The sequence below is a fragment of the Nerophis lumbriciformis genome, linkage group LG09, assembly GCF_033978685.3.
Source record: "Nerophis lumbriciformis linkage group LG09, RoL_Nlum_v2.1, whole genome shotgun sequence".
Classification (NCBI taxonomy): domain Eukaryota; kingdom Metazoa; phylum Chordata; class Actinopteri; order Syngnathiformes; family Syngnathidae; genus Nerophis; species Nerophis lumbriciformis.
In genome coordinates, this window is record NC_084556.2 from 29,754,429 (window position 1) to 29,768,213 (window position 13,785).

General features: G+C 40.3%; 1 protein-coding gene across 2 annotated transcripts in view; it reads left to right on the forward strand.

Annotated features, from left to right (window-relative positions):
• The window catches only part of kif4 (kinesin family member 4), a 28,955-nt gene extending 15,655 nt beyond the window's left edge, over positions 1-13,300 (forward strand). For both annotated transcript variants that reach the window (XM_061963394.2, XM_061963395.2), the window contains exons 19-32: positions 4,533-4,643; positions 4,722-4,805; positions 4,942-5,055; positions 5,164-5,319; positions 5,440-5,537; positions 5,676-5,805; positions 9,352-9,522; positions 9,612-9,731; positions 9,814-9,891; positions 10,263-10,364; positions 10,434-10,589; positions 10,686-10,811; positions 12,554-12,667; positions 12,750-13,300. In XM_061963394.2, coding sequence (XP_061819378.1) covers positions 4,533-4,643; positions 4,722-4,805; positions 4,942-5,055; positions 5,164-5,319; positions 5,440-5,537; positions 5,676-5,805; positions 9,352-9,522; positions 9,612-9,731; positions 9,814-9,891; positions 10,263-10,364; positions 10,434-10,589; positions 10,686-10,811; positions 12,554-12,667; positions 12,750-12,953 — 1,764 coding nt within the window. In that variant the 3' untranslated portion in view covers positions 12,954-13,300. The remainder of the gene's footprint in view (positions 1-4,532; positions 4,644-4,721; positions 4,806-4,941; positions 5,056-5,163; positions 5,320-5,439; positions 5,538-5,675; positions 5,806-9,351; positions 9,523-9,611; positions 9,732-9,813; positions 9,892-10,262; positions 10,365-10,433; positions 10,590-10,685; positions 10,812-12,553; positions 12,668-12,749) is intronic.
• The last annotated feature ends 485 nt before the right edge of the window (positions 13,301-13,785 follow it).

A 13,785-nucleotide genomic window follows, 5' to 3' on the forward strand; every position in this document is an offset into this window, starting at 1 on the left:
ATAGTAAAGTTTTACCTCAAGAGCTTTGCGCGAGTCCCCAAGCTCCTTCTTTTTCTCTATCCTCTTGTTGTGGGGCAGACTGGTTCGTACATGCACATGCATCATCAGCTGGTTTCATTTCTAATGCAAAGTATTGTATAGTTCAAACTTATATTTGTCTGTACACTCGATATGGAAGTGCTCAAAAACTACAGGTAAAACAAAGATGACGGAGTGAAGGCGCTGTCGAAGTGGACCCACGTAAATACGACCGCCCACAAAACGGCGCATTCTGAAGCGATGTTCAGAAAGCGGCTTAAAGATGGTCTCTAAAAGTTTTATTAAAATTTTGACCAAAGAACCACCATTACATGTTATGTAGACCACAATTCATATCTTTGGAATGTGGGAGGAAACTGAAGTGTCCGGAGAAAACCCACACATGCACGGGGACAACCCACACAGCAATGTCAAAACGGAGGTTCGAAGACACACATGGCGTAAAATTAGACATTGTCGGTAGTAATGTCAAAAGATTTTGGGTAGTTTACACTGGCTTGAGCAAGAACTGCATTAATTAGATCAACCTTTCGCTCCTTACTTTTGCCTGGTGTCAATCCGTTTAGATGCACGACCAGCTGACACGCTTTTGACAGGCGATTTGGTTGCAAGTTTTTTTTCTTTTTTTTTTCCCCCCAAAATAAAACAATGAGGAATGTTTTAATGATATTTGAGCTGTTTTTCAAACTTATAGGGAATAGTACGTAAATAACTTAATCGTAGAAGTAAAGATAGCGCCAACATTGGCCGTGTCGTTTTTGGGAATTGTTCTTCCCGTTGTCGTTTGACATTGCTCATGCAAGGGTCACCAACGTGGAGATGTGTAATTAGGCAGGAGTCCAGGATGAAGTGCATCAAAGTTTTATTCTCCGCAGGGTGGGATTTTATTAGATTTTTTTGGTTTGGATCCACTTTTAATTCTGCTTAACAATTAGGTTCTTTATCTGTTTTTTGTAGATTTTTATTTGGGGAAAAAAAAGGGAACAAACACGTAGATTAGCATCAATTTTATTTAGTTCAGAGGTAACATGACCTTACAAAGCCAATAGTTAGGTCTCAAGAGGAGATAATCTTTATCATCTCCCTACAAAATATACTGGTAAAACTAAAAATAATATAATATGGTGCAAAGGTTTGTTTAGATTTACAAGGTGAAACTAATACGGTACATGAAATAGGCTCATAACATGCAACTCAAGATATTTCAAACTTTCTTTTGATATAATTTTGATTATGGCTCACAGCTTATGAAAACCTTCAATTGAAAATCAATCTATCCATTTTCTATCGCTTGTCCCTCTTGGGTTTGCTGGGGGCTGGAGCCTATCCCGGCTGCATTTGGGCGGAAGGCCGGGTACACCCTGGACAAATCGTCACCTCATCGCAGGGCCAACACAGACAGACAACATTCATACACACACACACACACACACACTAGGGCCAATTTAGTGTTGTCAATTAATCCCCAGTTGCATGTGTTTGGATGTGGGAGGAAGTCTCACAGAAAATGTGGGGGTTTCATAAACCGTAAGCCATTGTCATCAAATTTATTACAAATAAATGCTTGACATATCTCACTTTACTTGTAATTAGTTAATACCACATGTTAGTTTTACATCTGAAGTTGAATTGCTAACATTAATGGACTTTAACACAATATTTATATTTTTTAAAGTTCCATCTCTATAATAAAATGACTGAACGAAAATGGGTTGGAGAAAAACGTGCAACTTTTCTACAATTGACTTCAATTGAACATTCACCTACAGAAAAAACGGGAGCACTGTGGCAAATGGTTGCCAGCTTTTGACCACAAACTCAGTTACTGCTCAGTGATATTAGGCTATCTTGGCCTGAGTGTTCTCTTCACTGCGGAGGTGAAAGTAGCCGTGAACTGGAGCAATTACTGCCCGCATTGTCAGAATCTGTCTCTCGTTATGCTCATTTTAAATGAGAAAACATTCATTTAAATTGAGTAGGTAATAGCAGCACCGTGAAACAGGGGTTAATGCGTTTTCCTCACAATACGAAGGTCCTGGGCTCAATCCTCGGGCTCAGGGTCTTTCTGCCTGGAGTTTGCATATTCTCCCCGTGACTGCTTGGGTTCCCTCTGGGTACTCTGGCGTCTATTTAGAGAAATGTCTTCAAACTTGGTCACTTATCTGCAGCAGCAACAAAATGAGAATGTTTTTCTCTCTGGATCGAGAAGATTTACAGTGCAAAAGAACATAGTATACAAGTACATATAAAACCACACACACATGTATAGGAGCCCACACACACTCTAGGACGTGAAGCAGCACATATACGGTACTAAAATGCCAGTAAATATAGATTCCTAAAGATAAATAATTTAACAACTCAAACAATAACTATGATTATAGCTTGAGTGCAATAGTTTGCAAGTTGCTGATCAACAGCTCAGCATTCTGACTGCTTATGAGAAGAAGCTGCTGATTAGTCTTGTTGTTCTGCTTTTTATGCTTTCTTACCGTTTGACTGATAGCCACAGTTCAAAAATGTGTGGAGAGACTGTAAGGAGCCCCTGAAAATATTCAGGTCCCTGCTCTTGCTATGACTCTGGGAGAGACCTTGTACCAAGGGAAGGGGCGCTCCGCTGACCGTCTCAGCTATTCTGACTATGCTCTGCAGGGCTTTTTTATTCGACATACTGCAGCAAGAGTACCAAGAAGATATGCTGGGCCCATTTTATAATCCCTAGCAGTGAACATGCCATATGCTTATTAAAGTGGGTCTGCATTAAATGTGAGCTGCAAACAAAGCTAAACTAAAACACAATGTAAGTAGTATTTTCCTATCGTGTACCACTTTTCTAAGCATTTGAATTACGGTATGCATAATTTCAAAGTCAACCTGCTGTTCTGTTTTCCTGCAACATGCTGGGAAATTATTTGATAAGATATCCTGCAACATGCTGGGAAATTACTTGATAAGATATATATATACAGGTAAAAGCCAGTAAATTAGAATATTTTGAAAAACTTGATTTATTTCAGTAATTGCATTCAAAAGGTGTAACTTGTACATTATATTTATTCATTGCACACAGACTGATGTGAGCATGTACAATACTCAATACTTGGTTGGAGCTCCTTTTGCCTCAATTACTGCTGGACTGCTGCTGAGTGGTCCAAAGTCATGTTTTCTGACGAAAGCAAATTTTGCATTTCCTTTGGAAATCGAGGTCCCAGAGTCTGGAGGAAGACAGGAGAGGCACAGGATCCACGTTGCCTGAAGTCTAGTGTAAAGTTTCCACCATCAGTGATGGTTTGGGGTGCCATGTCATCTGCTGGTGTCGGTCCACTCTGTTTCCTGAGATCCAGGGTCAACGCAGCCGTCTACCAGCAAGTTTTAGAGCACTTCATGCTTCCTGCTGCTGACCTGCTCTATAGAGATAGAGATTTCAAGTTCCAACAGGACTTGGCGCCTGCACACAGCGCAAAATCTACCCGTGCCTGGTTTACGGACCATGGTATTTCTGTTCTAAATTGGCCCGCCAACTCCCCTGACCTTAGCCCCATAGAAAATCTGTGGGGTATTGTGAAAAGGAAGATGCAGAATGCCAGACCCAAAAACGCAGAAGAGTTGAAGGCCACTATCAGAGCAACCTGGGCTCTCATAACACCTGAGCAGTGCCAGAAACTCATCGACTCCATGCCACGCCGCATTAACGCAGTAATTGAGGCAAAAGGAGCTCCAACCAAGTATTGAGTATTGTACATGCTCATATTTTTCATTTTCATACTTTTCAGTTGGCCAACATTTCTAAAAATCCCTTTTTTGTATTAGCCTTAAGTAATATTCTAATTTTGTGACACACGGAATTTTGGATTTTCATTTGTTGCCACTTCAAATCATCAAAATTAAATGAAATAAACATTTGAATGCATCAGTCTGTGTGCAATGAATAAATATAATGTACAAGTTACACCTTTTGAATGCAATTACTGAAATAAATCAAGTTTTTCAAAATATTCTAATTTACTGGCTTTTACCTGTGTGTGTGTGTGTGTGTGTGTGTGTGTGTGTGTGTGTGTGTATGTATATATATATATATATATATATATATATCTTATCAAGTTATATATATATATATATATATATGTATGTATGTATGATAGTCATGGGGGAATAGCTATATGTGGATTTCCCGATGGACTTGACTCCAACTTAATACATCAATTGAAGTATATTAATTTAACAATACATTAACTACACCCACTCAACATCAATTGCAGTCGGTCACCTTGAAAGGAGGGTCCCTTCATCTGCGGCGCCTTCTCTATTCCCCATCTGGGTTTTTTTTTTAGTTTTTCTTAACCCGGATGTGGGTTTAGATCAGTGGATGTCGCTGTGAATTTGTGAAGCCTTTTGAGACATTTGTGATTAAGGGCAATATAAATAAAAGTTGATAGTTATGATGGATGGTTTCATGATCTCGGACTCTAACAGTAAACTCTTTTTATGTGTAGGCAATGAAGAACCAGCGTACACAGCTGATGAGGCAGATGAGGGACGATACTGAGAAATTTCGACAGTGGAAAGGCCAGAAGGACAGAGAAGTGCTGCAACTCAAGGAGAAGGTACATGGACTTCCTGACACACTGCCAAAAAAATCATTTCCCACACTTTTTTTTTTTAATGAATGAAACCATTTACAGGATCGTAAACGCCAATATGAGTTGCTAAAACTTGAGAGGGATTTCCAGAAACAGGCCAATGTCTTGCGGCGGAAAACTGAGGAGGTCAGACTTTCTCTTTCTTTCCTTAATGCAATTTCCTTTACAAACACTACTTGGTTGATATAATTCTGGAATGTGAGCTGACTCACTAAGCTTAGTTAAAATATCCTTAAAAGTTGGAAATTTATTTTTACAACAGGCTGCAGCTGCAAACAAGCGACTCAAAGATGCTCTGCAGAAGAGAAGAGAAGCAGCAGAGAAACGCAAAGATTCTCAGAACCGAGGGATGGAGGGAGCGGCTGCAAGAGTGAAGGTAATATTTATTTTGCAGCAGCAGAACTACTGGGGCTACTAACAGCATCACTGCAGGTTACTGCACAAAACTATTACATTTTAATTTAGTTTGTCATAATGTGATCAGACTTGGCTTCTCAATGAAGTGGAGGTGATGGTCAGCACAGAGGAGGCCCGGCGTCACCTCAATGACCTACTGGAGGACCGAAAAGTTTTGGCAGTGGAGATAAACTACCTTAAGCAGCAGATTGATGCTGGGGGGCGACCTGCAGCCAAAATCAGGGTGAGTTGGGTATTTCTTTCTTTGTGCCTCTCTCCCAGATCACAAGTACATTTAAACACATTTATTTTGCCTTGTTTTTCCATTTTTTTAATTCTTATTGGGTGGTATCTTTCCATAAAGCGTCGGACACTAATCATATCGGAGTTGGAGACTCAGGGGGCGCTGGAGACCCCTCTGACCAAACAGTTGGAAAACCTAAAGACAGAGATGGAGCTCAGGTGAGTCAATGTCAGTCAATTAATTATTGAATCAGCGCCGATCAATCGCTGTCTAGTTGACAGGCAGACTTACTATATTTCATATTTTTGTAACGTATAACCTTTTCTATTAAGACTAAGTGACCTTCCTTCAAACAGGAATGCACAGATTGCTGACCTTCAGCAGAAAGTCCTTGCTGCAGACGGTGAGGGACGTCTTAAACAGCGCGTAGACGGCCTCAAAAACATTGTTGATGCCAAGAGTGCAGTCAGGGTCCTGATAGCTGAGGTGAGGTTCTTAAAGTCTGGTTTGAAGATTGTATTATTTGGTATATGCATTATGATTTTCCAGCATGTTTGTTGTTTATTTGTGCACATGTTTGTTTGGGAGTTTGTCAGTAGGAATGGTTACAAAAACTGCGTTCCATAAAAGCACTGGTGCCGATGTAAATGGTGGTAATCACATCGTAGAAAAAAGTAGCTATTTGTGCCTCATCTTTGTGCTAAATTAATCCAGGCTCGGCCACTTGCAACAAGTGCTTGAAGGTGATATTGTGCAGATAACGTCTTGTAAGTAATGAAGCATCCCAACAAAGACACACAGTCTAACTTTGTTGTCGACACTAACAGCAATAACCGTGTCCAACAGCGCAAAAACATTTTGCCTTCTTCCTCCTGCGTTCATCACAACAGCAACACAAGCAAGCCTTTTAATGCACATCAGCTATGTTCTGTATTTCTGTTGCAATGACTGACAATTTGTTTTAGATTTTATTTCTTATTTTTAAATTTAGGGATGCACAATATTTTTTTCAAGCGTACACAGATAATAGGCACGCAAAATTGTGTAAATCCGCATTTTTATGCATTTATTTCCGTGTCAAAATATCACTTCCAAGTTTTCTTTTATAAAATATAAATAAAAATACAATCTAAACAAAATGTGTTGAACGCTCGCCTTAACCACAGTTAATCGCTGTTCCTCTTGCCTAAACGTTGCATTGAGTTGCAGGACAGGGGCACGATCTCAGGAATACAGAAACAAGCTCGCCAGATAGCTTACCATCGAGGTAGCTTGCTTGTTGTCGCCTCTATTTGTTCTGCGAGCCACAACGTTGACAGATGCCCACTTTGCTGCCAATCATATTTTGATGATTACCATGTAAATAATAATAATAATAATAATAATGGATTAGATTTATATAGCGCTTTTCTAGACACTCAAAGCGCTTCAGAGAGAAGTGAGACCCATTATTCATTCACACCTGTTGGTGGTAAGCTACTTTCATAGCCACAGCTGCCCTGGGATAAACTGACGGAAGCGGGGCTGCCAGTTTGCGCCTACGGCCCCTCCGACCACCATCCCACCCATCATTCATCATTCATTCACCAGTGTGAGCGGCACTGGGGGCAAGGGTGAAGTGTCCTGCTTAAGGACACAACGGCAGCGATTTGGTTGTCAAGAGGCGGGGAGCGAACCTGCAACCCTCAGGTTTCTGGCACGGCCGCTCTACCCACTACGCCATGCCGCTCCGTAAACATTGTTAGTTCCGAACCAGTCGTAGTTCTAGAGTTTTTATCAGTAGCCAGCAAGAAGGTATATTTTTGATGCGACGGATTGTAAACAGAGGACACAAAATCGGAGTTTTGAGATCTTTGCATGCATGTTATAGAATTTTACATTGCATTTTAAATTATAATAATGTTAGTAAAGTACCGTATTTTCCGCACTATTAGCCGCACCTAAAAACCACAAATTTTCTCAAAAGCTGACAGTGCGCCTTTTAACCCGGTGCGCTTTATATATGGATAAATATTAAGATTAATTTTCATAAAGTTTCGGTCTCGCAACTACGGTAAACAGCCGCCATCTTTTTTCCCCGTAGAAGAAGCGCGCGGTGCATGCTGGGATATGTGTCGTTTCATTTCCATTTGTGTGTTTATGTAAAGACCCCAAAATGGCTCCTATTAAGTGTGTTGTCTGTCTAATTATAAATAATGCAGACGAGGCGTGTTAACTGAGTTCTCAACGTTTACTCACAGCGTGCTCATAACCACATTCTAACTCCCAGCATACAACGCTTCTCAGGGCTACCGCGCATGCTCGTCACTATCGTTGCATGCTGGGTAGTGTAGTTGTTATATTTGCTAGCTCATAACATCACATTAAGAGACACGCTTACGCGCTTAATTCAATACTCGCCGTCATTCCGGGTGGATTGACAAAAGACCTCCAGCCGCTAGATATTGGTGTCAACAGGGCATTCGAAGCTAGACTGCTAACTGCGTGGGAACAGTGGATGACGAAGAAGCGCGCGGTGCATGCTGGGATATGTGACGTTTCATTTCCATTTGTGTGTTTATGTAAAGACCCCAAAATGGCTCCTATTAAGTGTGTTGTCTGTCTAATTATAAATAATGCAGACGAGGCGTGTTAACTGAGTTCTCAACGTTTACTCACAGCGTGCTCATAACCACATTCTAACTCCCAGCATACAACGCTTCTCAGGGCTACCGCGCATGCTCGTCACTATCGTTGCATGCTGGGTAGTGTAGTTGTTATATTTGCTAGCTCATAACATCACATTAAGAGACACGCTTACGCGCTTAATTCAATACTCGCCGTCATTCCGGGTGGATTGACAAAAGACCTCCAGCCGCTAGATATTGGTGTCAACAGGGCACTCGAAGCTAGACTGCTAACTGCGTGGGAACAGTGGATGACAGAAGGCGAACACACCTTCACTAAGACAGGGAGACAGCGCCAGACGACGCCAACATCACCTTCACTAAGACAGGGAGACAGCGCACGACATACGCCAACATCTGCCAGTGGATCGTAAATGCCTGGGCAGATATTTCGGTCACAACTGTGGTCCGAGCTTTCCGGAAGGCAGGATTCACAGAACTGCTGGACAACAGCGACACTGACTCCGATGACTTCGACGAGACGGAACCGGCCATTTTGGATCCCACATTTGCCCAACTTTTCAATTCGGACACCGAAGACGAAGAATTCGAAGGATTTACGAATGAAGAATAACTTCAGAAAGTGAGCGCTATGTTTATTTTGTGTGTTGTGACATTAACGTTCGAGCAACATTATGTTGCTATTGCTCTGCACTATTTTGAATTTTACTATGTTTGTGATTGCACATTTGCGTACATTTTGGGACAGAGTTGTTAGAACGCTGGTTTTTAATATATTATTAAAGTTTGACTGACCTATCTGACTGTTTTTTTGACATTCCCTTTAGCGCAGCGTAGGCGCGGCTTATAGTCCGGGGCGGCTTATAGGTGGACAAAGTTTTGAAATATGCCATTCATTGAAGGTGCGGCTAATAACCCGGGGCGGCTTATAGTGCGGAAAATACGGTATCTACTTAAAAAACAACAACTAACAATTCTGTGGTACATTACATGTGACGTGTGAAATAGAAATCCAAAAGGGGTTGGTACATGAGAATAAATCTAAAGGTAAAATATAGTGTGGAAATGCACCCAATTGCAGGAAATGTACAGTAGTCTTGATTTTCAAAATTTTCTTTCAGGGTTTGCGTGGCAGCACTTGATAGCAATTTTCCTCTTTTTTTCCGCAATTTTCCTCTTTGTTTCTCAAATGGAGCTCATATCCCTGAAGATAACTCCATGCTTCGATGAGGTGGCGACTTGGATGGAACTTATTTATATACTAATTGATTTAAATTTAGATTTTACTAACTTCTTTAGCAACCAATGTCTTCATAGGTCTTTCAAAACACGAAGAATAAGTGGTGGCTTTTACACAGTACTTTATGAATCTTTAAGAGCTTCCATATTTCACCCCTTTTTTCAGCTGGTGTCTGCTAAAACAACCACAGCCAAGCTAGAGAGCGAACTCCAACAGGAGAAAGGAAACGGTTCAGACTTAAGGAAATTGATAGCTGATGAGAGAAACGTAATGTCCACCATGGATATGGAACACCAGCAGCAGCTCGTGGAATTAGAACAGAGGCATCAGGAGAAGGTACTCTCTAATCTCTCAAGTTCCCCTTTTTTCAGATTTAGCTAAAGGCATTTTAACCTATAATATTTGATTCTCCTTCCACTCTGCAGGTTCTTTATCTCCTCAACCAGCTCCAGAGCAAACCCATCGGCGGAGAATCCAACGAAAGGAAGCAGAAAGACGAGGAGACTCCGAAAGAGAGAGAGCTCCTGCAACGTCTTAAAGTTCAGGTTAGTTTCGGCACACAGTACTGTTTAAATTCAAATACAAGCCTATTTCTATGTGACGAGGTTCTTCTCATTTCTTCATTAGGAAGAAGAGCTAGAAAAACTGCGTAATTTAAGTGAGCAGAACCAGAAACTGGTGGAACAGAATGAACAGTTCAGACAGGTAAGTGCAGAAAAACCTCAAACAGTGTTTTTCTTAGCCTCTTATTATTTATGAGAGAGAGGGTACGTTATTTTCAACATGTTATGTATTATTGGCTAATTGAATGAATTGGTTGAGGAAAAAGCCACATGGATGCGATGGTTGTCTGTGAAAGTGTCAAATTTAGTGCTCATAACCATAAAAAAATGTTGTGAGGTCTTTTCTTCACCATGTTCTATTGAAGTGTCCACAAGAAAACATTACTTTTTGTTTTTAAAGAATGTATCCGATGCTGCAACCTGATTTAAACTAAAAGTCACTGAAGATGGTATATTGTCGGTGCAAAAAGTGTTCTTTTCATCTGTACTGATGATTTGATATTTTGTCTTCAGAAACTCTCGCTGCTCCATGTAGCAGCAGGAAAGAAAGTCCTCATGCCGAACACAAATAATGACAAGAGCTTGGATGATACGTTTGAGTACCTTCCTCCAAAGGTATGTCTTTCAAACCATTGTCTTCTCTCAAATGTGTGACTGATTTTACTCCATGATTGTGTTCTAAAGCCTAAAGCGAAGCGCTTTACTACAGCTAAACCGCAGATCAACATTGAAGACCTGATGTGTTCCAGCGACGACGAGAAGGACGACGAAGAGGACGAGTGGCATCCTGAGAAACTGGAGAAGGGACGCAGAGTCTCTAAGAAGCCAAAAGCCACTGGGGTAAGACTAGGCTATTGAGAGATTATTTTTGAGACAGTACATGTCTCAAAATCAGATCAAATTAGAACGCTGCCAAATATTTATTTTTGCATGCAGTGTTCGTGTAAAGGTCGCTGTGGCAACAAGCAGTGCCGTTGTCGTAAAGGCAAGATGACATGTGGAGAGAACTGCCAGTGTGATCATGAGAAATGTCGGAATATGGACAGCCAGGCGCTTGCTCAGGTCAGTTGATGATTACACACACATAAATATTTCTAAATCCTAGAAGATTTTTGTCTGACAGACCCCACCCATAAAGACACTCTTTGTGTGTTATGTACCACAATATCAACACAGCACACATAACGATTCTGTCCCACCACAGAGCCAGACTCTCGTCCTGAAAGCCCGAAATCTCAAAAATGTTGTATTTAGTTATTCAAATATTTTTATTTGCGGAATATTATTTTTATATATATTTTTTTCATTAACATAATCAACTCCATCCATCCATCCATCTATTTTCTACCGCTTATTCCCTTTGGGGTCGCGGGGGGTGCTGGAGCCCATCTCAGCTACAATCGGGCGGAAGGCGGGGTACACCCTCCGGATGCAAATTCACAAAATTATTTAATGATCATGACGTTTCAAGTCAAAAAGTGTTGGTATTTCTATCTATTTCGGCAATACTAGCACTCTATTTACTTGGGGTGCAACTGTACAGGTAACCCACAGTACCTCGGTTTTTGGACCAAGATTTCGGTCCATATTCGATAAGTTTTTTGTGTTCAACAACTTTATTTCCTATCAAATGTCTCTCTGGGAAAAAAAGTATTTTCCAGTGAAAGTATCACTCGTACTGAGTACTATAACACTCTTCTTAAGGTAATTGTACCTAATCACAACACTTTAATACAGCACATTTCCTCTTATTTCTTGACTATTTGTATACACTAGTGCCTTAGCAGCAGGACTAGGGGTGTAACGATTGATCGATATATCGATTTGTATTCCTAGATTTGAAATGTATGTATGTGTGTGTGTGTGTGTATGTATGTATGTATGTATGTATGTATGTATGTATGAATGATTGATACACACACACAGGATTTGATGACTTTGCTTTATTGATCACCGTTACCTAAAAGTGAGCAGGCCAATTCCCCTTTTTTGCTAACTTCCCCAAACTTTGAACCATGTTTAAGCAGGTTATTGTGAGTGACCTGAAAAAAAACCTCTGACTGACCTGCTTTGAAGGCACCACGCATTTTATATTCAATCCAGAATTTCTTCAAACACTTGTTTTTTTCTACAGACCAAACAAATTGAGTGAAAAGATTCATCAATTTGAATAAAAATGTAGGTTATCATAAGAACATCATTATTATTATTTTTTCAACTTACCGTATTTTTCGGAGTATAAGTCACATTTTTGGGGAAACTTATTTGATAAAACCCAACACCAAGAATAGACATTTGAAAGGCAATTTAAAATAAATAAAGAATAGTGAACAACAGGCTGAATAAGTGTACGTTATATGAGGCATAAATAACCAACTGAGAACGTGCCTGGTATGTTAACGTAACATATTATGGTAAGAGTCATTCAAATAACTATAACATATAGAACATGCTATACGTTTACCAAACAATCTGTCACTCCTAATCGCTAAATCCCATGAAATCTTATAAGTCTAGTCTCTTACGTGAAGGAGCTAAATAATAATATTATTTGATATTTTACGGTAATGTGTTAATAATTTCAGACATAAGTCGCTCCTTAGTATAAATGGCACCCCCGGCCAAACTATGAAAAAAACTGCGACTTATAGTCCGAAAAATACGGTAATTGGTTTTGCACCGCAAAGTCTACCAGTAACCCTAAACATGTGTTAAAAAAATATGGATTTGTCTCCCTAAAATGTAATTATCTACTCAGACGCAAATGACGACTTTGCTGTGTTGGACTCGTTTATTTGTTTTAGAATGCGAGTCAGGTTGAAAATGTTTCGAGAGACTCTCCATCCCTTCAAGACCAGACCACTGCAAGTCCAGACACCACGTTCTTCAGGCCGCCGTCGTGCACGCCAACCAAGAAGGTAAGCGCTTCCCTGAAGCAATGGTCTCCTCGCTGAGTGTCGGAAGTCAAAGTGCCTCACAAAAGTTTTTTTTTTTGCCCAGGTGCTTGAGGAAATTGGAGACATAAGACACACCCAGACAGACCTGAAGTCGGTGTCTAAGCCTGTCCTGCTAGAGGAAGAGGAGAAAGTTGATCAGCAGGAAGACCAAACCTCTGTGAGCTTCCTCAAGAAGAAGAAACGACTCCTCACAAGTTTTCATGACAGTTTCTTCTCTGGCTGCGCTCCAATCAGAGAGGAATTTTAGATCGTTTTAGTTGTTCGTCTTTATGTAACTGGAAAATAGCTGTGACTTATGTCCATTTAAGAACTTATTACTGCACAGTTATATGACCATCTTTTATCTTTTTTAAGCCTTCATCAATTTCCTTCCCGTCTTGGACTTCCAATGAAATTCTTCTGTGTCTGTTTCGTTGTTTATAATTTATTTCCTTCATTTTGCTAGATTGGGTCGATTTTGAAAATTCCTCTGATTAGATTTTTTCTTAGCCTAAAGACTAAATAAATTGAAATACATTTGTGTTCATGTTACACAATCTACAGATTCTTTAAGCCTTGTCTTTTCAAAGGAAAAATAAAATGTCTTCATTAACAGACGTGTTTAAATTCTTATGGTGGTTGTAGTTTTCAATTGTGTCCAAGTGTATTGCACTCTAGGAGATGTAACCAAAAACTGAAGTAAATAGTCTGATGCAGTACCATTCTACATTACTGCAAACAGAGCATCGGGATGGACGAGCTTCACTGAGCCTTGGCTCAATGAGCATGGATCTGACACTTCGGTCTCCCTGGACAGATTCTCGCTCATCAACACGGACTAGGACGGAGTCGGCTCTCTTGTTTGCTTTGTTGGGTCTGTTTTATGCGGCAGATGAAGGCATGTAGCACTGCCAAGGCCACCACGGTGTACAGAATGAGCGTGTTGAATTTGTGTTTTGTGTTGTTGTTCATCTATGTATTGTGCTATCAGTACATGCGCAATATGTATCATTTATTCATCTTTTGTTGTGTTTTACTTTTGTAGCTGTATGTAGAAGTGGCTGCTGGTTGTATCAACTCTGTGTCCTTTGAATTCTTTG